This window comes from Trichomycterus rosablanca, chromosome 3, assembly GCF_030014385.1.
Source record: "Trichomycterus rosablanca isolate fTriRos1 chromosome 3, fTriRos1.hap1, whole genome shotgun sequence".
Taxonomy (NCBI): Eukaryota; Metazoa; Chordata; class Actinopteri; order Siluriformes; family Trichomycteridae; genus Trichomycterus; species Trichomycterus rosablanca.
The window spans coordinates 20,965,474-20,987,499 of NC_085990.1; the positions used below are offsets into that span (position 1 = coordinate 20,965,474).

The 22,026-nt window shown below is 38.2% G+C and overlaps 1 protein-coding gene and 1 long non-coding RNA gene across 2 annotated transcripts; both read right to left on the reverse strand.

Annotated features, from left to right (window-relative positions):
* Positions 1 to 172: 172 nt before the first annotated feature.
* On the reverse strand, positions 173 to 20,080 carry zgc:110410 (uncharacterized protein LOC553618 homolog). The gene is made up of 10 exons (XM_062991966.1): positions 20,042 to 20,080; positions 19,385 to 19,618; positions 17,927 to 18,005; positions 10,363 to 10,416; positions 8,928 to 9,018; positions 8,804 to 8,841; positions 3,062 to 3,149; positions 829 to 918; positions 691 to 738; positions 173 to 518 (listed from the first exon to the last, which is right to left on the reverse strand). Exons 2-10 carry the CDS (start codon positions 19,602 to 19,604, stop codon positions 375 to 377), a joined length of 852 nt encoding a protein of 283 aa, XP_062848036.1. The 5' UTR covers positions 19,605 to 19,618; positions 20,042 to 20,080; the 3' UTR covers positions 173 to 374.
* Positions 12,299 to 13,323, reverse strand: LOC134310386 (uncharacterized). Its single transcript, XR_010011297.1, has 2 exons — positions 12,742 to 13,323; positions 12,299 to 12,584 (listed from the first exon to the last, which is right to left on the reverse strand). It is a non-coding gene; the product is annotated as an uncharacterized LOC134310386 (long non-coding RNA).
* Positions 20,081 to 22,026: the final 1,946 nt, after the last annotated feature.

Below are 22,026 nucleotides of genomic sequence, written 5' to 3' on the forward strand. Positions count from 1 at the left end.
AATTGCTCCTAGGCATAAGTGATTGATTATATGGTGTGGTGCCCTGCAAATCATTGGAGCCCTGTCCAAAGTGTGTTTCTGCCTTGCCCTTAATGTTTCCCTGTTGTGCCTGGTCCACCATGACAGCGACCAGAATGAAGCAGTAGTGAGTGAATTAATTATTTTCACCATATATGACCACGCATCAAGACATTTATTGGTTTTATGTCATCAATGACAAAGCTCTAAGTTACAAGGTAGAATGGAGGCCCATAATCATATAAACATAGGTAAGTAAGCAGTACAAAAATTACATTTGGAATTACAGCACTGCAGAGGGCAGCAATGGTAATTTATTATTTTGGTCACATAAAGTGCATCAGTAGCTGAGCCTATCATCGGCCGAACAGCTGAAGTATCAACAGGAAAATTGTTACAATGTCAATGTAGAGGTTCAGTGCAGCAAATATGTACTCCTCTGGACTGATGGAATATTTATGCTTTCCACCCAGCATAAGCTGTGTATCCATCACCAGGTACTAGAGGAAGAAAAAATTGTATCACTGCATTACTAATTTATTGTTTATTTTTATTAATGAAATTATAATCAGATGAAAATATGAAAAATGTGATAAATATAATGAAAGACAAATAATATGCAGTATAAAATCTAAACTAGTAGTGCAAATATAACAGTGGACAGGTACTTACAGCAGAGAAGAGCAACGTTCCCAAAGATGCATAAGCAATATAAAGATACTGTTGAAAATTCAGTAAAATGAACAAGTTAGATATGAATTAATGAATGATTAACAATGTTTACTGTAAAAATCCAGTCACATCAATTACCTGAGATCTAATGATAGCACAGAGTAACCCAAATGAGAGCAGAGTCCAGCATAAAATCCAAATCAATCCACTGACTGCTGTAAAGTCAAACTAAAAGAAAAAAAGGTTTTGAAACACTTCAGTAAAAATACAATGTCAAAGAAATCATGAAAGGAAAGATCTGTGTTCAGATGACACATATACACTACATGGTCAGCATTATGTGGCGACCTTGGGTTTGGGTGTTTCAGCATTGCAAGGTCAAACTGATCCAAGGCTGGGCACTGATGTGGGTCAAGAAAGCCTTAACTGATGTTCCAATTCATTCAAAAGCTGTTTTTTGGGGCTTAGGTCATGTCATTCATTAATACTTTTGTCCATATAGTATATATAGTATATATCCACTACTTTTTGAGTTTAGGTGTTTTAGCCACACCCACTGTAAAGAGATGTTTAATATTCAAATTCAAAAATCTCAAGGTCAGGTGTCCACATATTTTTGGCTATATATATACCAATCAACTTCACTGTATTTTGTAATAATTAGATTCTGATGCCTGCAATATACTCAAAAAGTTGGGACAGAAGTGTGATTACCCCTGTGTTCCATCACCTTACCTATAAATGTGAATTTATAAAGGTTTTGGAACTAAGGGCACTAACTGTTGCAGTTTTGCAAGTTGAATTTGCACTGGATTCTCCACTTCATTCTGCAACATACATTTTACGTAGGAGACAGATCTGGACTGCAGGCAGGCCAGTCAAACATGTCTATGTCTATCAACCAGAACATGGAAAAAACTTGTTCTGACTGTAAGATCTAAACCAGATAGAATAGAAAGTTGTCTATAAAGATCATATTTTCAATCATTTTGATTAAACTTTCATACGTTATTAGTGACAAAAGTTGTACCTATGTCTAACAGTATCAAAACAAAAAAGTCTGAGAGTATTGACAAGGACATTACTAGGGCCTCAGCTTCTTCTGTTTTATGTAATTCTGAAAATTTTATTTTTGAATCTCCTGATTAAATTGTGGGATTTTATGCACCTTAATATTCATCAACCTTACTGCGTCAACCTTAAAATCAGGTCAACATAATTCTACTGCGTCAATCTTAAAATCAGGTCAACCTAAACCTTACTGCGTCAACCTTAAAACCAGGTCTACCAAATAACCCTGATTAACCATAATTTTGTTTAATCATTAGGTTGAGCTCCCTATAAAAAAGCAATTGTGACACCATTTTATTACCTGGTATTGCTTAATATCATTTCTAAAGAGAGGTCATATCAGAAACAGTGGGTACAATGCAGATAAACATCCTTGACAGGACACCTATCATTGCATGCCAACATGCTCAACTATGCAACCACTCCCATCTAGTGTAGATAATCCACTAATAATATTCTGTGAGACGGGTAAAAACTAAAGTGTCTAGACACAACCCATAAAACCATGAAAAGAACATGCAAAGGAGAGAACCTAGGTCCTCAGAATCCATGTTCCTGTGTGTTACCTACTCTGACAGCTGCCCCACTGTGCTGCCAACTTTCATCTTGTCTTGTGATAATTAAAAAAGTGTAGGAACAAATGCATACTGCCTAGAATAGAAACTTTGAAAGAGATCAGCAGACAGTAATGATTAAGGCCCTATCTAATTCACGGCTGTTTCCAGAAATTTGAGGAGCAATATGAGGCAGTCCTAGCAATCATACAGCAATTAGGTTAGTGTAACAGATTTTTCTGTGGTGTAGTGTGCTGACAACGTTTGATGTGTGTTTACGTATTAAGTGCATTTTGTCCCTTTGGGATTCCATAATCATTGAAAATGTGTGCTTCTCTACACACGTGATCATCTTTCTGTAGTCTGTGCTGTGTCTCAAAAGAACGAGCCAGTAAAGTATTATGCTCCTGATAGTTTGTCTATGTACAGTTCATTTCTTTCTTTATAAACTCAGCAAACTCTAAAGACTCTCTTTTACATTAGCTATCGGTTAGACAAAATGACGCTGGGAAGGGGGGTGTCAAAACATGGACATCATTTAATTTATGACTGTTCTTTAATGACTGCTGTGAAATGTGACACTTTCCTTTAAACATCCATGAAATCTGTGATTTAAAAAAAAACAAGGTCCGTGAAATTAAGCACATTTTCCCCATAATTTAGTAGGGCCTTAGTAATGATACACAGTTCATTTTTTCTGTTAGGCTAATATCCTTTATTTTATAAGTTTTATAAGTCATACTGACCTTTGTCTGCATTGCGAATACACTGAGACCAAAGGACACAAAGGCAGTGGCTCCTACTGCCCACAGCACAGCCTCTGCATTAAAATACCTAAAAACAAACACATTCAAGTCTTTATTGGGACAGTTTTTGAATTGTATTTGTGGTGTAGTTTTTAACAGTAAAAGTACATATACACCCTTAGTTCATCATCTTCCTTTCACCTATTAATCTTGAGTCTGCAACCCAGAACTGTTAGATTAATTTCCCAACAAGTCTACATATCATCCATATCCATATCCATATGTGGCTACTGGCCAGGCCAAGGACTTCATCAACTGTAACTTGATGGTAATGGTGCTATCTGACTTTTTTTTCCATATCCTTGTCAATTTGACAGTCACCACCTTTCCACCGCCATTCTTAACTTCACATACAGTGTATCACAAAAGTGAGTACACCCCTCACATTTCTGCAAATATTTTATTATATCTTTTCATGGGACAACACTGTAGACATGAAACTTGGATATACAGTGTATCACAAAAGTGAGTACACCCCTCACATTTCTGCAGATATTTAAGTATATCTTTTCATGGGACAACACTGACAAAATGACACTTTGACACAATGAAAAGTACTCTGTGTGCAGCTTATATAACAGTGTAAATTTATTCTTCCCTCAAAATAACTCAATATACAGCCATTAATGTCTAAACCACCGGCAACAAAAGTGAGTACACCCCTAAGAGACTACACCCCTAAATGTCCAAATTGAGCACTGCTTGTCATTTTCCCTCCAAAATGTCATGTGATTTGTTAGTGTTACTAGGTCTCAGGTGTGCATAGGGAGCAGGTGTGTTCAATTTAGTAGTACAGCTCTCACACTCTCTCATACTGGTCACTGAAAGTTCCAACATGGCACCTCATGGCAAAGAACTCTCTGAGGATCTTAAAAGACGAATTGTTGCGCTACATGAAGATGGCCAAGGCTACAAGAAGATTGCCAACACCCTGAAACTGAGCTGCAGCACAGTGGCCAAGATCATCCAGCGTTTTAAAAGAGCAGGGTCCACTCAGAACAGACCTCGCGTTGGTCGTCCAAAGAAGCTGAGTGCACGTGCTCAGCGTCACATCCAACTGCTGTCTTTGAAAGATAGGCGCAGGAGTGCTGTCAGCATTGCTGCAGAGATTGAAAAGGTGGGTGGTCATCCTGTCAGTGCTCAGACCATACGCCGCACACTACATCAAATTGGTCTGCATGGCTGTCACCCCAGAAGGAAGCCTCTTCTGAAGTCTCTACACAAGAAAGCCCGCAAAGAGTTTGCTGAAGACGTCAACAAAGGACATGGATTACTGGAACCATGTCCTATGGTCTGATGAGACCAAGATTAATTTGTTTGGTTCAGATGGTCTCAAGCATGTGTGGCGGCAATCAGGTGAGGAGTACAAAGATAAGTGTGTCATGCCTACAGTCAAGCATGGTGGTGGGAATGCCATGGTCTGGGGCTGCATGAGTGCAGCAGGTGTTGGGGAGTTACATTTCATTGAGGGACACATGAACTCCAATATGTACTGTGAAATACTGAAGCAGAGCATGATCCCCTCCCTCCGGAAACTGGGTCGCAGGGCAGTGTTCCAGCATGATAATGACCCCAAACACACCTCTAAGACGACCACTGCTTTATTGAAGAGGCTGAGGGTAAAGGTGATGGACTGGCCAAGCATGTCTCCAGACCTAAACCCAATAGAACATCTTTGGGGCATCCTCAAGCGGAAGGTGGAGGAGCGCAAAGTCTCGAATATCCGCCAGCTCCGTGATGTCGTCATGGAGGAGTGGAAAAGCATTCCAGTGGCAACCTGTGAAGCTCTGGTAAACTCCATGCCCAGGAGAGTTAAGGCAGTTCTGGGAAATAATGGTGGCCACACAAAATATTGACACTTCAGGAACTTTCACTAAGGGGTGTACTCACTTTTGTTGCCGGTGGTTTAGACATTAATGGCTGTATATTGAGTTATTTTGAGGGAAGAATAAATTTACACTGTTATATAAGCTGCACACAGACTACTTTTCATTGTGTCAAAGTGTCATTTTGTCAGTGTTGTCCCATGAAAAGATATACTTAAATATCTGCAGAAATGTTAGGGGTGTACTCACTTTTGTGATACACTGTAACTTAGAGTAGTCAGTGTACAGCTTGTATAGCAGTGTAGATTTACTGTCTTCTGAAAATAACTCAACACACAGCCATTAATGTCTAAATGGCTGGCAACATAAGTGAGTACACCCCACAGTGAACATGTCCAAATTGTGCCTAAAGTGTCAATATTTTGTGTGACCACCATTATTATCCAGCACTGCCTTAACCCTCCTGGGCATGGAATTCACCAGAGCTGCACAGGTTGCTACTGGAATCCTCTTCCACTCCTCCATGATGACATCACGGAGCTGGTGGATGTTAGACACCTTGAACTCCTCCACCTTCCACTTGAGGATGCGCCACAGGTGCTCAATTGGGTTTAGTCCATCACCTTTACCTTCAGCTTCCTCAGCAAGGCAGTTGTCATCTTGGAGGTTGTGTTTGGGGTCGTTATCCTGTTGGAAAACTGCCCTGAGGCCCAGTTTTCGAAGGGAGGGGATCATGCTCTGTTTCAGAATGTCACAGTACATGTTGGAATTCATGTTTCCCTCAATGAACTGCAGCTCCCCAGTGCCAGCAACACTCATGCAGCCCAAGACCATGATGCTACCACCACCATACTTGACTGTAGGCAAGATACAGTTGTCTTGGTACTTCTCACCAGGGCGCCGCCACACATGCTGGACACCATCTGAGCCAAACAAGTTTATCTTGGTCTCGTCAGACCACAGGGCATTCCAGTAATCCATGTTCTTGGACTGCTTGTCTTCAGCAAACTGTTTGCGGGCTTTCTTGTGCGTCAGCTTCCTTCTGGGATGACGACCATGCAGACCGAGTTGATGCAGTGTGCGGCGTCTGGTCTGAGCACTGACAGGCTGACCTCCCACGTCTTCAACCTCTGCAGCAATGCTGGCAGCACTCATGTGTCTATTTTTTAAAGCCAACCTCTGGATATGACGCCGAACACGTGGACTCAACTTCTTTGGTCGACCCTGGCGAAGCCTGTTCCGAGTGGAACCTGTCGTGGAAAACCGCTGTATGACCTTGGCCACCATGCTGTAGCTCAGTTTCAGGGTGTTAGCAATCTTCTTATAGCCCAGGCCATCTTTGTGGAGAGCAACAATTCTATTTCTCACATCCTCAGAGAGTTCTTTGCCATGAGGTGCCATGTTGAATATCCAGTGGCCAGTATGAGAGAATTGTACCCAAAACACCAAATTTAACAGCCCTGCTCCCCATTTACACCTGGAACCTTGACACATGACACCAGGGAGGGACAACGACACATTTGGGCACAATTTGGACATGTTCACTGTGGGGTGTACTCACTTATGTTGCCAGCTATTTAGACATTAATGGCTGTGTGTTGAGTTATTTTCAGAAGACAGTAAATCTACACTGCTATACAAGATGTACACTGACTACTCTAAGTTAAATCCAAGTTTCATGTCTATAGTGTTGTTCCATGAAAAGATATAATGAAATATTTGCAGAAATGTGAGGGGTGTACTCACTTTCGTGATACACTGTATATATATATATATATATATATATATATATATATATATATATATTCATATACAGTGGTGTCCAACACCATTAACTTGATAAATCAATGTTTTTAGTAGAAATGCTATTTCTACATAGCAAAAAATTTACTTGAAAGTGTAGTAGAGTATTGAAAACAAACCAAACCCAACAATTAGGACATGGATGCCGTTCATTCTGAGTAATCGAAGCATTGATTGAAAGGGGGTTGTTCAAAATAATAGCAGTGAGGAGTTCAATTGGTGAAGTCATTCATTCTGCAGAAGAATGGGTGTCAATTTTGGCCCTTATTTAAGCTAGGAGGGTGGCAAATGTCGCACAGGTTGGTCATAGCGCATTTCCTTCTGAAATACTGGGTAAAATGGGTTGTTCCAGACATTGTTCTGATGAACAGCGTACTTTGATTAAAACGTTGATTTTAGAGGGAAAAAACATACAGAGAAGTGCAGCAATGATAGGCTGCTCAGCTAAAATGATCTCAAATGCCTTAAAGTGACAACCAAAACCTGAAAGATGCAGAAGGAAGCGTGGAACTACTGTTTGAATGGATCAAAGAATAGCCAGAATGGCAAAGGTTCAGCCAGTGATCACCTCCAGAAAGATCAAGAAACATCTGAAGTTCCCAGTGAGTACAGAAGATGATTAAGTGAAGCCAATTTACCAGCAAGAACTTGCAAAGTCCCGTTGTTAAGAAAAAGACATGTCCTGAATGGGTTCAAATTTCCCAAAGAACGCATTGACTGGTCCAAATAGAAATGGCTCAACATTTTGTGGACTGGTGAAAGCAAAATTGTTCTTTTTGGGTCAAGTGGCCATAGACAGTATGTCAGATGACCCTCGAGCACTGAATTCGAGCCAAAGTACACTGTGAAGACAGTAAAGCATGGTGGTACAAAGTGATGATATGGGGATGTTTTTCATACCATGGTGTTACGTCTATTTATCACATACAAGGGTTCATGGATCAGTTTAAATATATCAGAATACTTGAGCAGATCATGTTGCCCTATGTCGAAGAAGAAATGCCCTTAAAATAGGTGTTTTAACATGACAATGACCCAAAACATCTTGGTTACAGACAAACAAGATTGAGGTAATAGAGTGGCCAGCCCAATCCCCTGACTTCAATCCCATAGAGAACTTATGTTCTGATATCTGAAACGCGTTTTTTTGAGGCAAAACCCAAAATTGCAGAAGAACTGTGGAATGTAGTCTAATCATCCTGGACTAGAATACCTGTTCAGAGGTGCCAGAAGTTGGTGGACTCCATGCAACACAGATCTCGGAAACAATTGTTATGCCACTAAATATTAGTTCAGTAATTTAAAGTAAAGTGAAACATCAAACATTTTCAGTTTATAGATACATTTTTTGAGTTTTTAAAGAAAAATGCTGGCACTGCTATCACTGCTTGAACAGCCTAATATTCATTTTTCTTAACTTTCTGTAAAGGATTAACACAAACTGGCTAAATGTTGTTAATGTTTTGATTTAGAATTAAAAGTGTAGTATTTTCAGTGCATTTGCATTTATGGAAATAAAAGTTATTATAATGATTTTGTGCTTTATTTACTTTTTTTAAATCACTGCTATTTTTTTGAACACTACTGTATATATTCTAAAAATGCACATAGGCAATATGTTGCCAAAAGTATCTAAGATAAGATAAGATTCCTTTATTGATCCCCATGGGGGAAATTCGAGTGTTCGAGTGTTAGGTATCTAGGCACCTGAACATCTCAGCCATACATGTTTGTCCTTTCTGTCACCATTCTAATTCATCTCGAATGTGCTGGTTAATGTCTAGTCTATGTAAAATTCTTTCACCTCAGACTTAGCACACCATTTCTTTATGGTGCTCAATCTGTGCACATGGCTACTGCTATTCTAAAACAGTAAAAGGCCAACCCTCCAGCCCCAAATGCAGATTTATCTTTCAGAGTGGTAGATGGTAAAGCATGGCTATGAGCTTGATTGTAAAAATTTGTTAGCAATTCGGTCTGGCTGAAGAAGTTGGACACACTTTGGTGGATGTCCGCACACTTTAAAAATAGATTATCCACAGATTACACTCACACTGTAACTGATCCGAGCAGTAGACCCTCTGCGATTGTCTGTTTGAAGAGAGATAGGTTAAAACACTACATATTGTGTATGTTTAGGGTTTTGTTCCAATATGTGGTTGTTAAAGTGTACTTACAAACAGCCCGAGCAAAATGAAGTTCAAGGGAACTTTTCGGCGCAAATCGCTACAACAGGAAAGCACAATGACTAAAGCCAATGTTGTCCCCCTGTGAGTTAATCACACACAAACACACACACACACAGTTGAAGTTGAAGATTTAAAATGCATTGAACTATTTTAGCATTAATATAATCTATGCTAAATAACAAATTATTAAAATGACCAGATTATAAATATTCATTTATTCATTGTCTGTTTTACCCCCACTTTATACTGGTCAGGGTTGTGGTGGGTGCAATTCACTTGGCGAAACACAGGAAACACCCTGGACAGGTCATCAGTCCATCACAGGGCACATACATACACACACACACACACACACACATTCACACCTAAGGCAATTTAGTATCTCCAATTAGCCTGACTGCATGTCTTCGTCACGCGTGATTTGTCACTACACAGAACACGTTTCCTTTGTGTCCAGTGGCAGCATGCTTTACACCACGTCATTACGAACGATCTTTTTCAACTTACTGTACAAAAAAATTTCGGATTACGAACAGAAATTCATGAAACACGTGACGTCACGAACAAGTTGACTCCAACCGTCTCTCTCTCTCTCTCTCTCTCTCTCTCTCTCTCTCTCTCTCTCTCTCTCTCTCTCTCTATATATATATATATATATATATATATATATATATACAGTGAGCAAACATACGGACAGTGGACGGTGTTTTTCCAGTGTTATCTTTATATTTTGTAAAATTCAATATTAAAATGTCCCTAAAGAAGGTGCAGAGGAAGCGTAGTGGTGAGAAAATTATTTTGTACTATTTGTTGTGTTGTATAATTACTCCTGCCAGAAGATGTTACTGTGTATCAGACAGAGGGGACAGTGAGTGAGAGAGAAGAAGGAATTTGGCTCAGTAAAGTATTCTTTCTTTCGTGCAATTACACCTACAAAATACAACACTATTGAAATAAAGAAGGAATAATAGAGAAATATGAGAGTTATTGTTGTTTCTGGTAGATACATTTTATAAAAAAAGAAGGAAATGTATTATGGTGTATGGTACAGCACACGTACTGTACTGAAATGTGGTGTGTGTTTTATGTACAGAACTACTATGTATTGTTGTTTGTTATTGTTTATTACAGTAATGTCTATTCTATAACTTAAGATTTAAGGGAAAATGTACTTGTATTTATAACAGAAAAGACCATTTAAGACATTAGAGAGGTTAGGTAAGGAGGGGTTTGGGAGGTCTGGCACGGATTAGTTATATTTACATTATTTCTAATGGGAAAAATAGGTTTAACTAACGAACATTTTGACTTAAGAAGAGCCCTTTGGAACCAATTAAATTCATAAGTCAAGGGTCTACTGTATTCGGGACTTGATCATAACAAAACTGATCATTTAGAAAAAGTAGAAAAAGTGTTTTCTTACATCATGGCAAAGGAAAACCAATAGGTGCGCACTGTCCAGTTTTTCAGGGTGTCCCTGTGAAGAGAGTACAAATGTTACATCACATGATCCAAAGAATCATATTCAACTCCTAAAAAAGTTTCTAAACCTTAATAGCGATACACTATATCTAAACAAATATCTGAGACATACATGATGCTCTAACACAGACCTGGGCATTGTACGGCCCGCGGGCCACATCCGGCCCGCGAGACATCCCGAACCGGCCCGCATGAGGTTCGTGGCAATTAAAAATTAGATGTAAATAAATGTACATCAAACATGCAATATAACAGGATTGATTTTGACGAGAGCGCTGTGTCTTTAAATATCCGTACGTTTCGATTTGCGTGTGCGCGAGTGTAATGTATCAGCTTCACTGTAATGCGAACAGAACTGAGTGTGATTGACGGTGGAGTTTTTAACAAGACACGAACTTCTGAATTGTTTATTTACTAAAGTCAGATGTAACGTTGGTTAAGGATCAGAATTTAGGCTCTAAATTATGAGAGGCCGTGTAGGCCATAATTCTAAGTTGAATTCTCTCACACACACCATCATACTCTCACACACACACCATCATACTCTCTCACACACACCATCATACTCTCACACACACACCATCATACTCTCACACACACACCATCATACTCTCACACACACACCATCATACTCTCTCACACACACCATCATACTCTCTCACACACACACCATCATACTCTCTCACACACACACTCTCTCACACACACACACCATCATACTCTTACACACACACCATCATACTCTCTCACACACACACACCATCATACTCTCTCACACATACCATCATACTCTCTCACACACACCATCATACTCTCTCACACACACCATCATACTCTCTCACACACCATCAAGGTGTTAAAAGGAGGCCAGGAAGGAGGACAGGAAGTCAGATTGGCTTACAGCTGTAAGAACAGAGCCTGCACATAAATTGGTCTACAAAAAACATTTAAATCTGGCAGCAGACCTTTTAACAATGACTACACTTTTATTGAGCTTTGTTGAACTAGCCATGATATTTCTACTTTCTACCTTTTTTACAAGGTCACTTTGGTTTGTGGAAATAAATGGTAATGAGGAGGACATGTTTTACTATTTTTGTTCATCACAATGAGATGCATTTAGAACACTGAAAGGAAAACTGACAGCATGGGACATACCAGCATGATTCTGGAAATATTATTTTGTGAGCTTAATGGATAAACACTGACAACTTTTTACTTTCTTTTAATTAGCCCGCAGTTAGAAGGAGGTGACAGTCAATGAAGTTTGTGTGCACTGGAGGCACATTATGCATGTTTTTGTTCCCTAAAAAATTTATAGGAAAACTCAAGATCAGTAGAAATTAGACATAGGGATATATTTTCTCCAAGATTACCTCCAACAATCAGAACTGGTCATCCTACATAAACAAATTACCTTCGGTTTGTCTCTTGAAATTCGTTGCTAAAGAATAGCTGTATGCTTTGGAATCATCAGGAGGAAATTATACAGGCACAAATAGCAACTTCAAATTGGTTAACTGACGTGTGTGTGTGTGAGAGAGAGCATACAGCAATGTCTGCGACTTTGGCTGACATTGTTAATAAGATTCTTCAAATCACCCCAAATGCAGATGAAAGGTACGTGCTAGGAGGACAACAGTCTTGCAACATCAGAAAACAGCGCTGGCATGTGCTGCAGGTGCTGGACCCAAATGGACATGCCTTCCATCACGGGTGTGCAACTGGCCAAAGAATTTACAATGTTCAAATTCCAAATTAGTTATGGTTATTAGAGTTATTTGTGATAGTAATTAAAACGTCATAATGTATTTCTGATAAATTAAACAATGCAGTAATGTGGAAAAAAAAAAAAAAAAAAAAACGAGGACACCATATAATATTTAGATATTTATTATCAAGTTATGGACAGGTCAGGAAATCCCTATTATACTGGTTAACAAAGATCTTGTCCCAAGCAAACAAATGTTTCTTATTTATTGTTGCATGCAGAAACCAAATATTTCAGAACAGTCTCAACAGCAAATAATCTGTCACTCAGGTGGATTAAGGTATCCTTAGTCCTTGTAGTCATACATTGACTGGTGTGGTACTTCTGTGGTCACTAGATGCTGTTGTCGTGTCAACCTCCACACCACTGTCCTCTAAATCTGTGGTGACAAACTAAAAACAAACAAAACAAACACACACACAATGCATTTAGAAAATGTTGGGGGTTAGCCTATTGCCAAACCATGAAATCTAAATGCTACAAATTACTTATTATTATTAATAATATGCAATATAAACATACTGCTTACATTATTTTTAAATAACTTACCGTAAATGTGTCATTGTCCAATGTACACTGCCTTTGATGTAAATGTATTGTCAATCATGAAGCCATTTAGTTTCTGGCCCTCGTGCAACTTTGGTGAAACCAGTTTGTTTCCTCATGCCATCAAAAGTTCAATACTGAAATCACAAAAATTGAATTTAGTTTCAAAACCAGTCTATAGCAATTCACCCAATCAAATATTTAGAGAACAGTTACTCAAGAGAGCTTGGTCTCAATCTATAATGAATTACATTTTCTGTAATAAAAGAAATATAACAAACTTTAATAGTACAAGTGACTAAGTTAGAATGAGCACTGAGACAGATTTTGAAATGTTAGACTGTAAGTCTGTAGCTTTCCATGTGCAGCAGCTTGTTTATGATTGTGTATACAAAATGAATCTATATTTTATTTTACTTATTAAGACCTACATAGGGAAGAGTCCAAAAGTTCCATGTAATTCGACTCGAATGTAGTGACATATTAATGTGGAGCAACTATAGCCATTAAAACGATAAAGTAATTTTATTTATTGTTCTTTAAGAAAGCTTCCAAAACAAAGTTTCTTATAAATGTGCTTTATGAGAACTCACTTACTTAGTTTGGCATTACTAGAACGTTTAAAACGTGTAATTTGCAGACGGTCCCTTACAAAGACGAATATTTATTAAATATCCCAATCTAAACCCGACTCTATCAGAAGCTAAATGAAGAGGTGAATGATGTAGTGAACTCACCTGTCCCCTGACTCTGGAGCCTCTGCTCTCTGTGGTTGAGGCTGATATGGAGCTCGCAGCACTCGGCTGATGGTTCGGATATAAAGCTTCACCGCATCTCTTCCTCCGCGGCCGCGTTTAGACTCCTGTCGGGCTGTCGGGCTGTCGGGTTTAAATCCACATTTCTGACATGGATGTGGCAGCGGTGGAAAAGTTTAAAATGTTAACAGGCTGATGCTCCATTGATTCTCTCTCGGTCCACTATCCTCTCCTATCAGTAATAATGAGGAAGGCGGGACATGTCTGTGAAATCCCGCGTCTTCTACCAATCAGGTACTGAGAATTTAATATTACTTCCGTTTCAATCAAACTCGTTTCCGTATCAATCAAACTCTCTCACACACACTATCATACTCTCACACACACACTATCATACTCTCACACACACACCATCAAACTCTCTCACACATACAACTATTCTTATTCACATGCACTATCATTCTGTCTTACATTCACTATCATTCTGTTCCATAAACATGATTATTTGCATTCACATACACTATTTATTACGCTTACATATAATAATATTCTCTTACACATACAGTAGATCTTTGTTTTACATACAGTGTTAACGTCCCTTACACAGACTACCAAACTTACATACATATACTAATATTCTCTTTTACACAGATTATCATGAAAGCACATAATGCATGTTTAAGTAGCTATAGTTACAGTGCCTTGCAAAAGTATTCAGCCCCCTTGAACTTTTCAACCTTTTGCCACATTTCAGGCTTCAAACATAACGATATGAAATTGTAATTTTTTGTGAAGAATCAACAACAAGTGGGACACAATCGTGAAGTGGAACGAAATTTATTGGATATTTTAAACTTTTTTTAGAAATAAAAAACTAAAAAGTGGGGCGTGCAATATTATTCAGCCCCCTTGCGTTAATACTTTGTAGCGCCACCTTTTGCTGCGATTACAGCTGCAAGTCGCTTGGGGTATGTCTCTATCAGTTTTGCACATCGAGAGACAGAAATTTTTGCCCATTCTTCCTTGCAAAACAGCTCGAGCTCAGTGAGGTTGGATGGAGAGCGTTTGTGAACAGCAGTTTTCAGCTCTTTCCACAGATTCTCGATGGGATTCAGGTCTGGACTTTGACTTGGCCATTCTAACACCTGGATACGTTTATTTGTGAACCATTCCATTGTAGATTTTGCTTTATGTTTTGGATCATTGTCTTGTTGGAAGATAAATCTCCGTCCCAGTCTCAGGTCTTTTGCAGACTGCAACAGGTTTTCTTCCAGAATGGTCCTGTATTTGGCTCCATCCATCTTCCCATCAATTTTAACCATCTTCCCTGTCCCTGCTGAAGAAAAGCAGGCCCAAACCATGATGCTGCCACCACCATGTTTGACAGTGGGGATGGTGTGTTCAGGGTGATGAGCTGTGTTGCTTTTACGCCAAACATAACGTTTTGCATTGTGGCCAAAAAGTTCGATTTTGGTTTCATCTGACCAGAGCACCTTCTTCCACATGTTTGGTGTGTCTCCCAGGTGACTTTTTATAGATATCTTTGAGAAATGGCTTTCTTCTTGCCACTCTTCCATAAAGGCCAGATTTGTGCAGTGTACGACTGATTGTGTCCTATGGACAGAGTCTCCCACCTCAGCTGTAGATCTCTGCAGTTCATTCAGAGTGATCATGGGCCTCTTGGCTGCATCTCTGATCAGTCTTCTCCTTGTTTGAGCTGAAAGTTTAGAGGGACGGCCGGGTCTTGGTAGATTTGCAGTGGTCTGATACTCCTTCCATTTCAATATGATCGCTTGCACAGTGCTCCTTGAGATGTTTAAAGCTTGGGAAATCTTTTTGTATCCAAATCCGGCTTTAAACTTCTCCACAACAGTATCTCGGACCTGCCTGGTGTGTTCCTTGGTCTTCATGATGCTCTCTGCGCTTTAAACAGAACTCTGAGACTATCACAGAGCAGGTGCATGTATACGGAGACTTGATTACACACAGGTGGATTCTATTTATCACCATCAGTCATTTAGGTCAACATTGGATCATTCAGAGATCCTCACTGAACTTCTGGAGTGAGTTTGCTGCACTGAAAGTAAAGGGGCTGAATAATATTGCACGCCCCACTTTTTAGTTTTTTATTTCTAAAAAAAGTTTAAAATATCCAATAAATTTCGTTCTACTTCACGATTGTGTCCCACTTGTTGTTGATTCTTCACAAAAAATTACAATTTCATATCGTTATGTTTGAAGCCTGAAATGTGGCAAAAGGTTGAAAAGTTCAAGGGGGCTGAATACTTTTGCAAGGCACTGTATATGTGCAAGAGAGAATAGTGCTGTGTGTATGAGAGTATAATAGTAAATAAAAGAAAGTGTGATTATAGTTGTAAGAGGGTATAGTAGTATATGTGAAAGAGTATAGTAAACCATGTATGAGAGTATGATGGTGTGTGTGTGAGAGTATGATGGTGTGTGTGAGAGAGTATGATGGTGTGTGTGTGAGAGTATGATGGTGTGTGTGAGAGAGTATGATGGTGTGTGTGAGAGAGTATGACGGTGTGTGTGTGAGAGAGTATGACGGTGTGTGTGAGAGAGTATGATGGTGTGTGTGAGAGAGTATGATAGTGTGTGTGAGAGAGTATGATGGTGTGTGTGAGAGAGTATGATGGTGTGTGTGAGAGAGTATGATAGTGTGTGTGAGAGACTATGATGGTGTGTGTGAGAGAGTATGATAGTGTGTGAGAGAGAATTCATCTCAGAATTATGGCCTACACGGCCTCTCATACTAAATCGCTGTTGCGGTACTAAACAGAAATACAAGCATATGAACGATGTGGATCGTCACACCTGAAGCTTCTCTAACTAAACTGCAAAAGCAACAAAGACTGTTTATAAAGTTTAACACGTCCAGAACTGAAGCAGTCAGGACCAGCTCTGTTATTTTAAAAATAATATTAAACAATAACAAAGGACTGAAAAACAAATGAGGTAATTAGACTCAAAACAAAATAGTGTAAAGTTTAAAAACCTGCACATTTTGTTCACATTTGTTTTTGCATTTGTTTGTTTAAATAGTAAAATAATGTTGATGTTTTTACTCTGCATACTTCTAATTTTCTAAATGTAACATCAAAACATTAACAGCTTATTAGAACTGTACAATTCACTGCTTTTCATAAAGAGTGGACAGTTGTAGCCTAGTGGTTAAGGTACTGGACTAGTAATCAGAAGGTTGCTGGTTCAAGCCCCACCACTGCCAGGTTGCTGCTGTTGGGCAATTGAGCAAGTCCCATAACCCTTAATTGTCCAGACTGTATACTGTAACTGTATTGTAAATGGCTTTGGATAAATGCGTCTGCTAAATGCTGAAAATGTAATGTAAATGTAAATAAAAAGATAAAATTAATATTGAGCAGAATTAAGTTCACCTTATTGGTCCCGCCCTCCACAACAGTCCGAGTTTCTTATGTGGCCCCTTGGAAAATTTAATTGCCCACCCCTGCTCTAACAGCTTCTAGTATTCTGGAAAGGCTTTCTATTAGATTGTGGTTGCTGTGGGGAGGCAAGTCAAGTCAAGTCATTTCACTCAGCAAATTCTCTTTGGGTTTCAGCACAAACTATCAAAAAATAACCCAAGATCATATTCAAAGTCCACCAAACATCAGAATTAGTACTATGCAAACAGTGGTTTCCTTCTGGTATCCACCAAATGCAAATTAGTCCTACAAACTACCAGATGAACAGATCAGAGAACACTAATTTCAGTGCTGCACAGTCTGACGGCAATTTGACTTATGGTGGTTTTATGTATGTGTGAAGCTGCTTGACTATGGAAATCAAATCCATGATGTTCCAAAATTTTTATTTTGCTATTGCTTTTGTGCTGTTGTTGGCAGGGGCAGTTGGAAATCCACTAGTGAGTGTTGCAGCTAAGGACAGATGGTTTTTACATTTTTTTTTATTTTATTTTAGAATAACAGCACCTACATTTCGCAGCAAGTTGCCAAATGTTCTTGGAGGCATCATTGCAAATCCTGTTCAAAATTATGCAAGGCTGTATGTTTAATTGTGTTTTATTAACTTTAACGTCATGTTTTACACTTTAATTACATCCATGACAGGACAGGTAGTTACAGGTTACACATGATTCATCAGTTAAAGTTCAATGTCAAACACCATCACGGCCAGTTTATCTCCAATTCACCTAACTCACACCTCTTTGGACTGTGAGAAGAAACCAGAGCTCCCAAAGGAAACCTACACAGACAAAGGAGAACATGCAAACCCCACACAGAAAAAAACAAGACCTCTCCTCCTGGGAATCAAACCCAGGACTTTCTTACTGTGACGCAACAGTGCTTGCCACCATGCTGTCTGTATGTTTAATTCTATGCACCTGTTAGGAGTGCATGTCAACATGTATGACTGATATGCTTGTAACTCACCAGTACAGAAAAGCACAGATTATTCCAACTGTTATCAGCAACTGGACCACCAGTGTCAGGTACACCTTTCTGATGAACCCTGGAAATTAAAAAACAATTGTACTTAGTTACATATTGTATTAATGTACATATATTCATTGGAATTATTATACCCAAAGCAGTTAAGATGGCATACAAGTCAATTAATTTAGTGCTAGCAGCACAAATGACAGCAACAAACATAGCTACAGAAGTAAATTATATTCAGGTAATTTCAAATAAACAGCATGAAACAGCTGTAAAGGAGCTCCGCAAATACAGGGCAGTAAAAAATAAAATAAAATTTTATTTACTGATAACCAAAAGGAACAAAGACTTGTTTCATATTTACCAAAACACTTGTATGACCTGCAAGCTTTTCTGGCCAATGTTCTGTAACTAATTGAAGTTATACTTGAGATGAAATGTACACTTTTTGAAAGTATGGGAAGACTTTGTGGGAAGAATGTTGTGGGGATGCTTGGCTGATAAAGGGCCTGGATGACTTGGATATTCAACTAGTGTTGCCCTTTACCAGAAATGCCTAAAGGAAAATGTTCAGTCTAGTGACATAAATTTTAAAATGCTTTATTGGGAACAAAATTAAAGTTCTAAGGTGGTTCACCCAAAGTCCTAACCTGTACCCAATTGAAATGCTATGATAAGACAAATTTTCAGAGATGTTAAAAATGGATCTTATTTTTGGATTATATTGGTGATAGAATCTTGAGAATCTTCTTTGAAAGGATATTTAAGAGGACTTAGGAATTAATCACCAATTATTATATTGGGATGCTGTAATCATGTACTAGATGTTAAACTATCTGTTTACTTTTTCTAGGCAAATTTTTGTCTTACTCTGTCATTGTCAACATAATAAATATTGTAATAGCTTTTCCTGCTGAGTCTATATTATTAAAACTAAAGTTGGGGGGTTGTACATCTGTATTTGCTTTTTTTGTTTACTTGTTTATTTATTTCTCACCTCATTTATGGCTGTATAAATGTATGTAAAAATTAAGGTGTATTGGCTACAGTGTGGAGGATCATTTGGATATTGAATATGTAAATAATGTGTAGTGGTCAGTGTTTGTGTATATGTTCAAGTTTTACAATGTAAAAAATTAATAAACATACTTAAAAAAAATTATATTCCTTTATATGAAGCGTTTGGTTGCAGTTGTTGTTGATAAAAGATGGTACAAATAGTTATTAAGATTAAGGGTGCAATCACACAGTTCTTGATTGCTGTTATAATAATGACGGAATTTTTTATTTAAAACTGTATTTCGTGTGCACTTGTGTTGTTTCTGTCTATAAAATTTTGTTGATGATCATAATATGCAATCAGTTTATTCAATTATAGAAGAAATCAGAAATTGGCCTAATGGCCAAAGTATGAACTTATATTTTGATTTTATTGGCTGCAGATCCACTTACCTCGTCTGATGGAAGCTTCTGAGAACTGGTTAACATCCTCAAATGACTGTGTATATTCCGGCGGTACACTGTCTGCCATCTCTATATTATAGCTTTGTTGAGAGACTGTTGGAATCACGACCTGCCCTGCATTCTCGGCTGTGTTTGGATAGTGTTGGGGGTATGGTGGGTTGTAGGCAGGAGGGTAGTGGATACTGTTGGTCACCTCCGGTTTCTCCATGGGAGCCTGTGTAGCTAAGGGGCACAAGGTAACAGAAAGCTGATAAGAGCTTATGAAACTGAAAATGGCAACATCAAATAAATCATGGCACTATTAAACATCTACAATCATAAGTAATATAGACCGTTTAAACTTATGCTTGTCTGTTACAAATTAATTTACTAAATCTCTATAGCACTAAAGTGTCTAAGTACTCTCAGCCTCTATAGTAGAAACAGGATATATTTATACAACTGAATAAAGAAAAATGAAAAATAAAATGAAAACTTTTAATTATAACATCAATCTGTGTTTCTTTCCCAAGTACAATGTACACTTGAATTTGTCTCATATTTTAAAGTCTTAATATATACCTATGGTACATTTTTCATTTGCAGCAATACAATAAAAACATCTAGTGCCTAACAAATATATCAAGTTTAACATCTTTATCCTACCTGTTACTCTCGCTTGCAGAGCAGCACTGTTTCCTGTATTTGCCATGGGGGGCAAAGTCTACCCTCTATCATTTTGTTCCCAGGGTGACTCAGCCAATCCTATTGAAGCCAGTTAATTTATAGGGTCAGTTTACCCATTACAATCTACAGTGCTTAATAAACACACATGATAAATTACTCAATTATTGTACTATATCAGATTTACCTCTGTTGTGCTAAATAACACATCATAATCTACGTGCTAAATTGTATGATTCTATCTGACTTTAGACTTTTGATATACAGGTCCTCAAAGTTTTGACATTAAAGCAAGCTAGACTGTAAGGCAATGTCAAGTACATTAAAACCTTAACAAGGTCTACAGGATGAAGCTCAAGCCACATTTACAGTATTGCACTGAACTAACAGTAAATGACATACATTGGGGCAGAAAAAAGTGTTCACCACTTTTAATATAATATTATATTTAATATACATTTAATGCATCTGTTCACAAACACTGACAAGACAGACACAGGAAACTTAGGCAGACACAGGGAGAACATGCAAACTTCACACAGACAAGACCCAGATCGCTCCACTTGGGAATCGAACCCAGGACCTTCTTGTGAGGCAACAGTGCTTGTGAGGCAACATTGCTTCACACTTTTATGTCACTGACAGGCCCCCTATTTTAAACATCTTATCGAGGTTTTGTTAGTTGAGGTGTCAGCACAAGTGACAGAAGAATAACAAGAGATGCAAAACATATACTGCATGTTAGTCTTGTAATTTCATGGATTTTAGCAACAGCTCTTTCTTAGTTATTGAATAGTTAAAAAATCATATAGTTGCCAAAAATAAACCCATAAACATACAGCAAATTAGACTATGATCCTACTGAAATTCCTATAATGTTATTTAATTTAATGACAAAGCTTCCAAATGTCTCCTTAGGAGTTATGATTGACAGTTGGTGACTTGTCTGTGATCATATAAATAGAATAGTGGTCCTTCTGCTAAAGTCCCAAACTATTACTGTATAACTCAGGAAAAATTAGTTTGATTGAGTCACAATTCTGCATGCCTATTCAAATTCCCTATGGTATACTTGTATTCTAGTCAACTCTATCCTTGCTTCTTGGTCAAAAGTGGTGTGTATCAAGAAATCTGTTAATGAATGTATTGATTGTTAAGTGATTTTCTAACGGTTGCCATTGACACATTTGTCCCAGATTTTGTCAGGTTATCCTATAAGTCTTTTGCAGTAACACAGGGATTTTCTTTGTTTTCCTTACTGACTAGGAAATAACCTAACTCAGGGGTGGGCAAACTTTTCAGCTTAAGGGCCACACTGGGTTTTAAAAATTGACAGCCGGGCCGGGTGGGTGTGGGGGTTTGGAACTAATATAAATTACATGTGAAAGTCATGTGCAATCTAAGAAGTAAAGATTGCCCACCTACCTTATTCAGTTTCAGTGTTGTTGGTAACCCTTTTTTGACAGTGTATTGAAGTTTGGTGACACTCAAACTTTTATTTTCATGATTAAAGGATGCATTTTTGAATATAAATGAAACTCATTCCATTATGTGCACGTTTACACGTGTGAATGTGATTTTTTTAATGTATTTTTTATTATTTTTATCATCGTTTCTACTTGGTGTATTACTGTCTAAACAAAACCACTTCAGAGTTTAAAGCAGCACTTTCGACATAAGTTAATGGTTTATGTGTGACGTTTTAAACCAGCCAGTTGGTTAGATCACACTGGCATGATAGGTGACTCCAGAGGGGTAGTAGTGCTCAATGCGATGGCAAATGTGACGAATGAATAGTGTAGACCAGATAGACTCGAATTCTTATTGTCTTTGAGGGGAGGGAGTTGAATTTTTTTTATTGTAATTGTATATGTCCAAAAGTATAAGGACATGTGAACATTCTGGAGTCCACTTTCAACTCCATTAACATAAATATGGAGCTGGACACCCTTTGTGGCTTACACAGC